Source organism: Puma concolor, chromosome D3 (genome assembly GCF_028749965.1).
Source record: "Puma concolor isolate L17-30 chromosome D3, mPumCon1.1.hap2, whole genome shotgun sequence".
Classification (NCBI taxonomy): domain Eukaryota; kingdom Metazoa; phylum Chordata; class Mammalia; order Carnivora; family Felidae; genus Puma; species Puma concolor.
The window spans coordinates 11,377,608-11,391,074 of NC_141678.1; the positions used below are offsets into that span (position 1 = coordinate 11,377,608).

At 57.5% G+C, this 13,467-nt stretch overlaps 1 protein-coding gene across 3 annotated transcripts in view; it reads right to left on the minus strand.

Annotated features, from left to right (window-relative positions):
• RBM19 (RNA binding motif protein 19) overlaps nucleotides 1-13,467 on the minus strand; it is a 153,044-nt gene that overhangs the window by 100,387 nt on the left and 39,190 nt on the right. For all 3 annotated transcript variants that reach the window (XM_086681764.1, XM_086681765.1, XM_086681766.1), the window contains exons 19-21: nucleotides 10,088-10,167; nucleotides 7,540-7,595; nucleotides 4,301-4,417 (exon numbers count right to left, since the gene is read on the minus strand). In XM_086681764.1, the coding sequence (XP_086537890.1) occupies nucleotides 4,301-4,417; nucleotides 7,540-7,595; nucleotides 10,088-10,167 (253 nt within the window). The remainder of the gene's footprint in view (nucleotides 1-4,300; nucleotides 4,418-7,539; nucleotides 7,596-10,087; nucleotides 10,168-13,467) is intronic.

Consider the following 13,467-nt stretch of genomic DNA (forward strand, 5'->3'; position numbering starts at 1 on the left):
GATGTGGCCGGCCCGGTGCCCCACGCCTCCTGGGTGCTGAGAGCATCACCACCTCGTTCTCCAGGGTGGTGCTAACTCGGGGCCATCGCTTGAAACTCGGGTGGGGGGGGCGCCTGGGTGGCGCAGTCGGTTAAGCGTCCGACTTCAGCCAGGTCACGATCTCGCGGTCCGTGAGTTCGAGCCCCGCATCAGGCTCTGGGCTGATGGCTCAGAGCCTGGAGCCTGTTTCCGATTCTGTGTCTCCCTCTCTCTCTGCCCCTCCCCTGTTCATGCTCTGTCTCTCTCTGTCCTAAAAATAAATAAATGTTGAAAAAAAAAAAAAATTAAAAAAAAAAAAAAAAAGAAACTCGGGTGGGAACACGACCCGTCCGTCAAATCCCTTGGCTCCGCATATGCACTTACGCCTAAGGCGGGGGGGCCCTGAGCACCTGCTTCAATTGGGGTTCAGACTTAGGCCCTATCTGTGGGGCTGTTCTCAGAACCACCCTCTGTCCCAGGGACCTTCAAATCCAGGCTTTGCCCACACACATACACGTGCACACACACCTACCTCCGCCAGAGCAAACCCAGACAGGAAGGGAAGCCAGTCTACACCCTTCCTCTTCCGGAACGGATGCTAGTTTAAGGCTGTGCACACCACAGGGTGAGCCGGGGGCCGCGTTCACCCCCGCTCTGGCTGTGGGGTGAGGAGTCTGGTCCCTGCGTGCCAGCACATGCTTGCATGGTCTGGAGGATCCCCATTTGTCTTCCGTGTGTCCCTTACGGAGTAGAGAGGCCAGTGTCCGTCCCCCAGTACTGACTCTCTCTGGCCCAGGGCCAGCTGGAGGGGGAGAGGATCACCAGGCAGGAAGGCAGACTCAGGGAAAGGAGGCGAACCAGTAAGAAAATGCCACAGGGGACCGTCAAGGGTCTGCAGTGCCATCGAAGACATCAGCTCTGTCGAGAGTCAGACCGGCCCTGGGTTCAAAGCCTGGCGTCCCCAGTTTCGTGCTATTTGACAACCGGCGCTAATGTTTATTAACCACCTACTCCGTCCCAGGCCCTGTATTACGCTCTCCATAAGCAGATGCTCATTTAACCCTTCCAACAGCCCACGAGGCGGTCACGTGGTGCCGGAGCTGCTGGGTGCCGGTGGGGCTGGCAGATGGCCCAGTGGCGGGATCTGGAGCCGGGGAGCCCATTTCCTCCCTGGGAAACGGAGGCAACACCACTCCGTGGGAAACGGACCTGTAATAATGCAGAGCCTGGCACAGAGGTCGGGCTCGGAAACTATACTTCACGGTAACAAACATGTTCTTGCCGTAGCGTCGTCATAAATTACCCCAAATGCTATCAGCAGGGCTGCTGTCACCTGGTGCCAGGGGAAGCGGAGGCCCAAAAAGGTGGCAGGGGGGACACTGCTGTGTCCACTCTGACTTTTCTGAAGGGCCGGCCGCGAACCGTCCCAGATGATGATCCCATAGGGATCCGGATCCGCAGTGCCTCAGGGTACTGGATTCAAGGGGCTGCGGGGTGGTGGTGGGGGGGAACTCCCTGCACGGCTGGGGGCCCCCAGGAAGGGGGGGCAGCAGGTGCTGCCCCAGGGTCACATGCAGGGCCCCGGGAGGCCGGGGAGAGTGGGCAAGCTACCGCCCCCCAGCAGGTGCGCTTGAGAACATGACCGTGCTTTCCCGCGGCCCTACGCTCACTCCCGCGTGCCACAGGAGCATCACTGTCCAACTGCTGCCGTCGCTTTGCTCCCTGGTCCTCCCCAGTGAACTCCTCGGGGGGAGGCGCCCGTCTCTCCTGAACCAGCTGCCGGCCCGACACCTAGGCCCGGGGCTGGTGCGAACGACACATTCGCGGGACAATGGTGCCACTGCCGTGATCTAGGGGGCAGTGTCCTTCTGGACCCGGGAGGAGGACGACAGGCTGCAGAGAGCAGCGGTTCCGAGCCACGGCTCTGGGTCAGACTGCTGAAATCCCAGTCCTGGCTCAGCTGCAGGTTCTGAGCAGGACGCTTTATCTGCCCAGGTCTCCAGCATCCTTCCGGGTGCAAAACAGGTAACAAACAGCCTCCCTCCTCCACACGGCGGTTACGCAGCTTAAAGGAGACGCTGCACGGGGCAGACGCGCAGCTGGGGCCCAACACACGGCGAGGGCCCCATCGGAGCGAGCTGGGATTCTTGATCGCACCCGGCAGGACAAGCCCGCAAAACCCGCCTGCAAAATGGACCAGACTGGTTCCCCTAAAGCCCCGAAATCCTCCCCTGGCTCTGACCTTTGCCGGCCGCTGGCTTTGTCTGAAATTGGGTCTGTGGTTTCCAGGACGAGCGGAGTCCCCCCTGAGAAGGCTCACAGCGCCCCCTGCCGCCCGCCACCGGGAACGGCCTCAACCCCCCCAGCCCCAGAGCACAACAAAGCAAGGTGAGCCCTCCGCGGTGGCTTTCCGTTTCCAAGGGCTGGCGAAAGCTACCATTGGAACAATGGCAGGGGGAAGAGACACCGCGCATAATTACGTTCCGTGGACGCTAATTCCCTGTCTCCGCAAAATAAATATAAAACGAGAGATCAAACAAAGCGCTCTTCCCTTTCCGAGCGGATCTTTTGTTTCCCTGGGTAAGTGTCACCCCAAACAGGCTGCGGCACCAAGTGGAACTGTCATTTCGGCGGGATGCTATTTCCTGATCAACACGTGCTGTCTGCGGCAATCCTGTTTTGATCTGGCAGGTCTTAAATTGGACTCTCTTTCACAAGCAGGAGCCCGTTAAAACGAGCGGCGTGCGAGGCTGAGGATGCGTACTCCTCTCCCTGGGTGCAGGGAAATGGAAAACGTCCCCCCAGGTCGTGACCCCACCTCACCAGGCTGTTACTGCCACGCAGGGGACCTGGGATCACAGCTAAGACCCCACTCGTCCGAAAACGGCGTCTGCACCAGAGCCAGCAAAACCACGTCTGTTAACGAACAGCACGTTCAGCATACAATTTAGAACGGAGGTGAGGAGGGCGGAGGTGAGAAGGAGTTTTGAAGCAAATCCCGTAAATGGTTCCCTACTCTTTAAATCGGGTGAGAGAGCGAAGAGGTAGATTCACCCAAAGGTACTTCTGTCTAGTCCCCCAAATATGGGATTTATATTTTGCATCCACAGTTGACTTCAGTGAGGTGATCTAATCAGTAAGATGCCAACTGATAATTCAAACAGGGACATAGCTCTCTGGGTCCTGCAGGCCCGGGAGCCCCCGGCGATCTGGTCCACCTGCCGTTACACTCCGAGGGCGAGACTGTCTCTCCCTGGGCCACCCAGCATCCCACACCCGGGGAGGGTCTTGGCTTTAAACGTCTTCCTGTTACGCCCGTTCGTAAAGATGTTTGATCCAGGGCTTGCTTCTAGATGGTACCTAACTAATCTGCAAGGCCGAACGGTGTAACGCGTTAGCACAGGGGTTGCAAAGTGGTGGCCCTTGGGCTCCATCTGGCCACAGCCAGACTTTGTCCTGCACTGTTTGTATTTTAGAAAGTAAATTAGTTGCCAGCTTACTCCCCCTAACAATCTGGAATGCCGGTTTTTCTTTCAAAACATAGGGAAACTGGTCTGATTCAATCTGCCTTCCTGCACAGCATCACCACTGGCCTTCCTGCTGTCAGTACCTCGCCCCCCGCCTGTCCTTCCAGGTCCCAGTGCCTAGCGTTTCTGACCCTATGCTGGCATCTGTTGCCGGACTGCACTATTTATTCAGGGGATTCATCCATATTTCAAAACAGTCTCTCTCCGTAGACAGCAACGTAGACAGTGGTGCCCAACTCTGGGTGGACAGTAGAATCCCCAGTGGAGCTTTGATCACAACACCAATGTCTGGGCCCCACCCCCGACCAACAGAATCCAACTCCACGGGGGCAGGGCCTGAGCAAAGGTATGTTTATGAAAGTCACCGGGTGACTCGAAAACACCACCGGGGTGGAGAGCCGCTGGCTAAACCCAGAGGAATGACTTGGCCAGAAGAGTTTCAGACAGATGCTGAGCCTCGGCCACCAGGGCCCCCGCCCCATCCTGCTGCGGGTGGGGACAGAGAACACCAGCCGCCCTCTCTTTCTGTCTCACCTCTGGAGGAGGAGGCCTGGCTGTTTCGAGTTCTCTCTGCATAGTGCTCACGGCGCATGAGTTCAAGAGAGATAAATCAAAGGCGGCCAAAAGATGACCTTTGAAAGACCACCGGGCCGGCCTGTGGTGGAGCCATCAAGGACCCGAAGGCCACCTGCCAAGGCTCCAGCAGGCTCCCCCCCACCACATGCCAACCGGTGGACAGAAGGAGAGCTGCTCACCTGAAGAGCTCTCGGATCTCCCGGCTGTCGGCCTGGAAGGGGATGTTGCGCACCAGGATCTTTGAGGTCGTCTGCTTTCTGGGCACTTGTTTCTTCCGAGCGGACGTCAGAGCTGGCCTAGACGATTAGGGGAGAAGGTTCGAGTTATCTGGGGTGTGGGCAGCTGCTGGCCTACGCTAACCCCCTCACCCTCCCTCCAAGAGCTGATGTTCTTGGCAGGTGAGAGATTCAAGGAGTTGGGGTGGATGAGGCAGAGATGAAAAGGGGGAAGGCGGTCTCCCCTGGGTGATTCGGAGCATAGCCATCTTCCTCTCAAGATGGCGGTGGACACCCGGTCAGCACACCCGCCCTTAGGTCTCTCCTGCCCGTCGTCTGAGAGACGCGGGGGCTATCAGGGACTGGCGAGAGGAACCCTGAGAAGGGTGAGGCCAGCTCCTCACCCCATCCGGTCTCTACTGTCTCCTTCCAGATGTGGAAAGACCCCGGATGGCCCAAAGGTCTTACGTGAGACTTTCCAGTACACGCCCCAAGAGCCTCGCCCACAGGCCTGGAGCAGTTGCTAGCCCTGAAGACGGGCCAGGGGTGGGAGCAGAAGCTCATCCCGGGGCGCAAGGCCATCTCTAATGCCCTCCCACTTCACCTGTGCCCCTGCTCGCCCTGGGCAACCTGCCACTGCGTCAAAGCGACGCGGGGTCGTGAGTGGGGAGTGAACGATCAGGGTGTGGAAGCCAAGTGGGTTGCATAGGAGCTGAGTGATCTTGGGCAGGTAATTTGGCTTCTCCGGGCCTCAGCCTCCTCAAGTGCGGAATGGGCCTAAAAAGAGTGCTGGCCTCGTCATACCGTTTGAGGGCCTGTCAGACCCTGCGTGGTGCCCCCCATGTGCCAAACATTCAATAAATGGCAGCTGTTGTCATAAAGACGACCGTGTTGCCTCACTTCTCTCAGATGTGCTTCACGTCACCTCCTCGAAGGCCCTCCCTAGGTATCCCCATTAAAGCAGCAACACCCCCCTCCCCCACCCCCAGTTTTGCTTTCCTTTCTGGCACTCACCACCACCTGACCGCGTATTACATATCGTTCATGTTTCCCTTTACTGTGCTGTCCAATATGGTAGCCTCAAACCACATACGGCCGGTTAAGTCTACGTTAAAGCAACAAAATTCAAAACTCAACTCTCCAGTTGCTGGGATAGCCAGCCTCCAAGATGGTCCCCAGAGATCCCTGCCTCTCGGTATTCACGCCCTTGGGCAGTCCCCTCCCGTGCTCCATCAGGCAGGTCTGCGTGACCAGTAGAAGACCGAAGCAATGGTGACTTCTGAGACCAGGTCATAAACGACACTGCCGCTTCCTTCCTGCTGTCCTTTGGATCACTCGCTCAGTGGAAAATGGGCTGTGGTGCTGTAAAGACCCTCATGCAATCCCAGGGAGAGGCCAGCGTGGTGAGGAACTGAGGTCTCCTGCCCACAGCCATGTGCGGGCGCCATTTTGGAAGCAGATCCTTTAGCCCCAGAGGAGCCTTCAGATGAGACTGCAGCCCTGACCAACAAAACCTCCTGAGAGACCTGGAGACAGAAGTACCCAGCTAAACTGTTCCCAAGTTCCTGACTTCGGAAACGGTGAAATAATAAGTGTTTGCTGTTTTAAGCTGTTTGGGATACTCTGTTACACAGCAACAGATGACTAACACAACTGTACTCCCCACCTTTACGTGTTCAAATGCCACATGAGCAAGTGGCTGCCATATTGGACAGCACAGATGTGGAACATGATCGAAGAATCCCACTATTGTAGAAGGTTCTATCAATTACGCTGCCCTAGACCGTGAACACCACCAGGAAACCCCATTCCTGGCACCTGGGCAGAGTATCTGGTACACAGTGGGCTTTCCGTAATTTGTTTGTTGAATAAAAGGATGACTAAACCAACACTGGCGAGGGACTGAAAGCTCGTGAGGTGACTTTAGCTTGACTCCTTTGAGACGGGGAACGGAAAAGACAGACTGCCACTGTTGGCTGAGTACTCATGTGCAAAGCATGTCCTAGAGGCTTCATGCACAACCTCTAGTTAGCACATACTAATTCATAGGCAAAGTCAGCCACCCAAGGTCACACAGCTCCTAGACTAGAACCCGAGGCCGTGGGGCTCAATGCCTGGTGCTCACTGTTCCATCCCAGCTCAGGAGCCCTTCCCGTACCGGGCCTTCTCCCCGAGGATGCTCCCACGGCACAGACCGGGTGGGCGCACAATACCAGAGGTGGCTGAGGGCTGGATTCCCAAGTAGCATTGAAAACAGAGAGAAGGAAGAAAAAGCAGCAGCTGGAGGCCAGGCAGCAACAGCCAATCTGCTCAACGACCACAACAAATGCCCAACTTGCTGAAAACTACCAAAGAGAGATCTTAAACCAGCCCTAGGACTGTTAGAGGCGGTTACTTCATCGCCCGGGGCTGGTAGACGATCATGACAATGACAATAAAAACAACACTCGCGCTGGGCACGTCACGTGCTGGGCACTGTTTGGGGCACCTCAGGCCTATCGGCTCATTTACACATGCAAGCGGGTAGAAGCGTAGGCACAAAACTAAATCTTACGGGGCGCCTGGGTGGCTCAGTCAGTTAAGTGTCCGACTTCAGCTCAGGTCATGATCTCACGGGGCGTGGGTTCGAGCCCCACCTTGGGCTCTGTGCTGTCAGCCTGTCGGCGCAGAGCCTGCTTCAGAGCCTCCGTCCCCCCTTTTCTCTGCCCTTCTCCCGCTTGTGCTCTGCCCCCCCAAAAATATTTTTTAAAAAACCCAAAAACTAAAACACTACTTCAGGAAACTGGTCACCGGGCAGATTGGTCAGTCTCCAACTCTTAACACTGACTGAATCTCTTTCAAATTAACCGGAGGCTGTCTCTGGGCTCCGGTGTCCAGCTCCAGGAAAGAAAGCCCTATAAAACTGGACATCAAGGTTTTATCGCTTCTCTGGCTCGTCCAGAGCACCAGCAACTGGCAATTCTTTGTTGGTTTATTTATAACACCAAGATGAGCAGAATGTGCTGGTTCCTCCCGCTCCTGCTCCTCATATTACGACAAATGTGCATTAAATATTTATTCAAAGGACTGGAGTGGTCCCAGTTCATCTCAGAAATGGGCCTCGGAGCTGGCAAATGGGACGTCACCTTAATCAGGAAGACGATACACCAGCCCCAGAGCAGAAAGGACCGGAGGAGAGCAGAGAGGGGGCAATGAAGACTCACTTCGTGGCTCGTTCCGAGATCCTCACTTCCAGCTTGTGGCCGTCCACGATGTGACCCTAAGAGATAAGACCACACAGCTTGTCACCCTGTCTCCCCAGCAACACTTGCCCACCCCGCTGCTCTCCAACAGAGCGGGCGTCAGCGGAGAGGAAAGGAAACTTCAGAGGGGGGACTATCCCCGGGCAGCGGGGCCAGCTGGAATCAAGGACAGAGAAGTGGCTCAGGCCGAGCCCAGACAGCAGCTGGTGGTCACACAGACCCAGCCTTCCAATGCCCTCTTGAGCCATGCGTGGGCCTTGGCCTTTATGCCAATCAAGGGGCACCGAATTTTCCATCGTTTGTAAGCATTTTTAGGCAAAGCAAGCCCCTTTGGTCCGGCTTGCAGCAAGAGTTCAGGCTAGACTGTGTGCTTAAAAAAAAAAAAATTCTAAACCGCAGAGGAGGTGTAGTGAAAGCTAGGCTCTCACGGGGGTCCCTTAAGGCAAAACTGGAGTATTAGCAAAATTACCCTCGACAATCCCTTACGTCTCCCATAAGATATAGCACGGGTAGTTCTGTGTAAACGATTCTTTGTGGCAACGTGCACACATGTACGCACACAGGGAGGTACGGAACGCAACACATGCAAGGTGGAGTTTGACAGAATCTTGCATTACGTGGCAGAGAATGGACCACTGGACGTGCAGAGCCGATGCCAGCTAAATGCCTACGCGGCACCCGATGACAAAGTTGGACTGCCAGTGTCTCTTTGAAAAACAACACACAAATCAAACGCCAGAGAGGCGCCCCACGAGGCGTAACTGGCTGAAGCTAAGAAGCGGCCGCCCTCTCGACAGCGCACGAGTGTCCAGCTTTTGCTCTGGGTGATGCTGCCCCCTCACTCCCTCACGCTGCCCACCGGCCCCCAAGGGTGTCTGGATATGCAGCCCTGGTAGACAGCAGAGCCTTCCAAGAGAGCGGAGGCCCCGGAGGCGTTACCTCCCCGTCATCCCACCCAAATCCAACTCGGCCCTTCGGGAAGCTGCCCTGAGCCAAGGGCAAGGTCATCAAAATCCTACAAAAACCATCAGATGAACTAAGCGCCCGGTTACATTTCCTATACCCCCCAGGGCCTCCCTCCTGTGCCAGAAGTTCTGCTGGGACAGGGCGGGGGCCCCCTGTGGGCGCCCTTCCCACCCTGAGAACAGCCCAGCCGTGCCTGGCCCAGGGGCACCTGCCAGAGAGAGAGAGCGAGAGCCGGGTAAGGTGAGCAGGCTCCCGTGCACGTGGCCCGATTCAGCTCTCCTTCACCTTCACGCCACCTGGCCTCAGGCCAGGCCCTCTTTGTCCGGTGCGCACAGACACAGGACATCCGGAATATGGCTTAAAAGGGTCCCTGGACCCCCTGAAGCTCTTCCAGGGACTTGGGTCTAGAAGCCTGACCTGCAGGCACGGTCAGGAGCGCTCGGCCTGCAGAACGAGGGGTCAGCAAAGACGGCAGGGAACGAGTGGGTCCGCAGAAAGAAGGGAGGGCACTGCTCCCTGCCCGCAAAGCCACCAAAGGGCCTGGGATGTGCGGCATCGGGGAAGAGTGCGGAGGACGCGGTCTCGGGCAGAGGCCTGCCTCCCGGGGGAGGAGCCCATAGCCCCCTCCTGCTCCAGGCGCCTGATCTGATCCTGCACTTCGGGCCCAGCAGGAGGTCCCGTTCTGTGTGGAGTCCCTGTCCTAACACCTCAGAGCCTAGTCCCCTTGTCCTCATCTTCCCTGCCTCCGCCCGACCCAGGCCAACACCCTTTCCTGCCTGGACGACTCCGTGGTTTCTCACCTGCCCCGCTGTCATCCACTCTCTGCACAGCAGCGGGAGAGACCGTCCAGAAGCGTAAACCAGTCCCTTCCCCAAAGTGCTCCAAGCCTTCTGACAGAATCTCACTGCCTTTACACTGGACTCCACAGTCCTTAAAAGGCTGACAAGATCTGGGCCCACACACGGTCCACTCCAGCCGCAATGGCCTCTTTCTGCCTCTCAAACATACTAAGCTCATACCTACCTCAGAGTCCCTGCCTCAGACCCTTTGCACATGCTGTGTATTCCTCCTAGACTGCTTCCCCTCTAGATCTTTGTGTAGCTGACTCCTTCTTGTCAATTAGCGATCAGCTCAATGGTCACATCCTCAGAGAGGCCTCCCTCACACGATGTAAAGTAACCCTCTCTGCCCATCACGATGCCTGCTTTATTTCCATCCAAGCACTTCTCGTGACCTGGTCTTGCGTATTTATTCAGAGATCCGCTCTGCCAGCCTCCCCCAGATCTGGCACAGAGCTGTGGATTCGTGAACGCACTACCATGACTACAGAGCGCTGAAGAAGATTCTTAATTTTTCTTGGGCCACAGTGCCCTGGAGAACTGGAGGAAGCGAGGGACCCAAGAAAATGTGGACTTACCCACATTCCCGCTAACTTCAGGAGTGTTGACAGGCCGGACCCCCGCCCTCCACCCTCCCTGCCCCCGGACCCCCCCACCACCTACCAAGCACCTCCATGGATCTCAGCTGAAATCCCCACCCTTACCTGGAGCTGCTTGAGAGCTTTCTGGGCCTGCTCCGGCTTCCTGTATTCCACGAACCCAAATCCCATGGAGAGCAGCTCTCCTAAAGGAGAGTCAGAAAGAGAGGTGAGGTGGGGGGAGCAGAAAGGCGAAGAAAGAGCGCGAACCCAAGGGCAGGGGCTACGGCGGACCCCTAGACGTCCCCTCTTTGCTCCCTTCCTCATACCCCATTTCGTTCCCAAAAAGATTTTAGCTCCTGGTGTCCTGTTTATTACCAGTCATCTTGAAGAATCAGCCAACGAAGTTATATAGCCGTCACCTGAGGCCCAGCTGACTATTAATTAAGAGATGATTGGCATGATAATTAACTTCCTAACAGGATTCCGCCTTTGGGAGGGAGCAGGAACGAACAGGGATGACCATCGCTGTGACAAGCTGCACAGTCCCTACCTAGGCAGTCCCCTGCTTCCACACACAATGCACGCGACGGATATATGCATGAAAGTCAAAGGCACCAGAGGCTTAAGTCTTTACGGGTGTTTCTGACCATCCAACGATGGCTGGTCCTGGGCTTCAGATACCAAGTTCGGACAGGGAGAGCGGCTGAATTCTTTGAACCTATCTGGTCCCCCACTTTTAGGTAGTGAGGCGCAAGGGTTCAGAGAGCGAGGGAGAGCTCAAAAGCATCGGGGACGTTTGCTTCCTGACTTTAGATGCGTGCGCGTTACGTACCTATGTATCATGTGGACGGCGGAGGGGAGAGATTTTACAGGGCGTGTGTCTAATTACATCCTGCCCTATGTCACAGAATGGAACACGTGCCTCCTCCCCTGCATGTCATGCAGGTATATTCATTTTTTCACAGTGGAGCTCAGAGGACTGGCTCGAATTTGACGGGTCCAAATGAGGATCGAGACTCGTCACCTTTGACCCACACAACAGTCCCTTCTTCGCATCTACCGTGCGGTTTGTGAGACCCGAGCCCCTCCCGGGGCACTGCTTGCCCGTGTTTCCATTCACAGCCACGTGCTATCAAATGGGGCCCCCGTGCAGCAGGAAACCCCGTGCGTTGTCCAAACATGGCTCTGTGGGCCACAGAAGGGAGTCTCTGCCCGAGTGGGCTGTTGGCTGCCAGCCAGGGCCACCCTGTGACAACCTCAGACACCGGAAAGCTCTTCCTGGGAGACTCCAGGCCGAGGGTGGTCTGTGGGGGTCTGTGCACACGGGATATTTGGAGGGCACGGAGGAGCATGTGAAAGGCAACTACAAACAGTCAAGTCTGTCACCCGATCCCTGACGCTGAGCGGACCCACTCTCTGCCCGGCTCCTACCCTGGGAGCCTGACCTCCACAGGATGCACCACCTGGGCTCCCTGACCTTCTGGTTTCCTGTGGGGTGTAGCCAATGGGAAGCCCCGATCTGAGACTGGCAGGTGGAGAAGAAAAAGTTGGGGGTCCGGCTTCCTCCCACGCACCCCCCACCCTCCCCGCCTCGGCGTGGTTCTGGCCGTGCTGGCGGCTTCTGTGACGGGTGACGCCATTCCCTCCCCGCGGCCCTTGGGGCTCACGGGGTTCTTCCGCTTGATGCTCCCCTCTGCCTCAACATCCCCCGTGGGTCCCTTCTGCTCAGCCCTCACCATCGCATCTGGCCCCGTCCTTACAAATGTCTCCTCGACAACCTGCTGAGGGTGCTTTCCACGGCCTCCTGCGGCCCCCTCCCTGGCACACAGGCGGCCGAGTTCCCTCACGCGGTGATGGATGGATGAGCCCCGTCGAGCAGGGCTCTCCAACACGGGCTCTTAAGTGAAGGTCGTGAGAGGTGCCCGCAACACGGACGGATCAGGTAACTATTTCCAACATACGCTCCACAGTGCTCCTGAGGGGCGAACGTGGAGGCGGGCTCCACCGTGGCTGACCGCGGAGAGTGGCACGGCGACACCGTGACCCACGGGCACAGCGGGGGGCAGCTCTCCTGGCCCCGCTCCCGGCCTGGAAGTCAGGGGTCGCCTCCTTTCCCGAAGCCGGGGCAAACCGAGCCTTCGTATCACTTACTTGGTGCTTAGCTGCCTTTCTTACGTCCCAGACTAGCCCTGCGGCCCCTGGGGAAGAGGTTGTTACGGTCTGAACTGGGTCCCCCTCTCAATTCCTGTGTCGAAAGCCTAAGCCCCGGCATCTCAGAATGCGACCTTATTTGGAGAAAGGCTCTTTTACGGAGACGATCAAGTGAAAAATGCGGGCGTGAGGGCACCCAGCATGACTGGTACCCTTTCAAAAGGGGAGGCATCTGGACACAGGACAGGTTCGGGCAAAGGGAGCCCCCCGTGAGCATGAAGACCACCACCTACAAGCCGTGGGGGAAGGGCGCAGTAGGCTCTTCCCTCACGAGGAACCACTCCGCTGAAACCTCGACCTTGGACATCTGGCCTCCAGAACTGTGGGACGGCAAACTCGTGTCGCTGCAGCCCCCTCGTTTGTGGCGCTCCGTGACAGCAGGCGAACACAAGCACCTCCCGAACGTCTGTGCCACGTGTCTGCTTCAAACCTTCCTGCCGAGGCTTGCCCCGGCAAGCCTCTTCTTTTTCCCCTTCTGGGGAAAAGCCCAGACGCCTCTGCAGGGCCCAAGAGCCATCCTGCGACCCGGGGCTGGCCTGCCTTTCTAAGGGCATCTCCTGTGTCTCCCTAAAGACACACAGGGACAGTGCCCTGTAGCAGCAGCCCCTCCGGCCTCCTTCCTCTGTGCGCCTGCTCCGGCTGGCCACCGCCATCCCCACCCGCCAGCCTCACGCTGACATGCGGACGCCAGTGCCGGGACCCGGCCCCTCGTCACCCTGCGCTGTGCCCCACTGGCTCATCTGTGTCTCAGGTCACGGCTCTGACTGACTCAGGTGGCGTCCCTGTAAATCTTGCCCGACGGAAGGGAGGGGACTGAATGGCTGGGCAAAAGGAAGGACGTGTGGCCTGTCTGTCACGCGCAGGAAGCCGGTGCTGGAGAAGGGAGAAGCGGGGAGCAAGGGCCCGAGCCAACAGCTGAGGCGTAACGGGGAGATGAGGGTTGTCTGCAAGGCACAGACACCCACAGGCCGGGGGGGGGAGCGTGGTCAATGGTCCACAGGTTCTACGTCTGGGTTGTTTCTTCTGGAAGCAAAGAGGGAAAGCCTAAGCCTGGTCTCCTTCCTGCTATTCTCTACAAAACTTCCGGAGCCCAGAGGTCCTGGGAGGAGGGAGAGGCTTCCGCTACTGGACAGTGGCAACCCTGGTGGCCCATCAAATGCCGTGAGACCACGGGCCAGTCCAAGGAGGCAAAGAGCCTGATGGGCACGGCTGCCCCCACGGGACGCTAGAGTCTCCCGGGACAGGGAAGGAGGGCCCATTTTAGGCGGGACGCTGGGAGTCTGAGGGGGGCA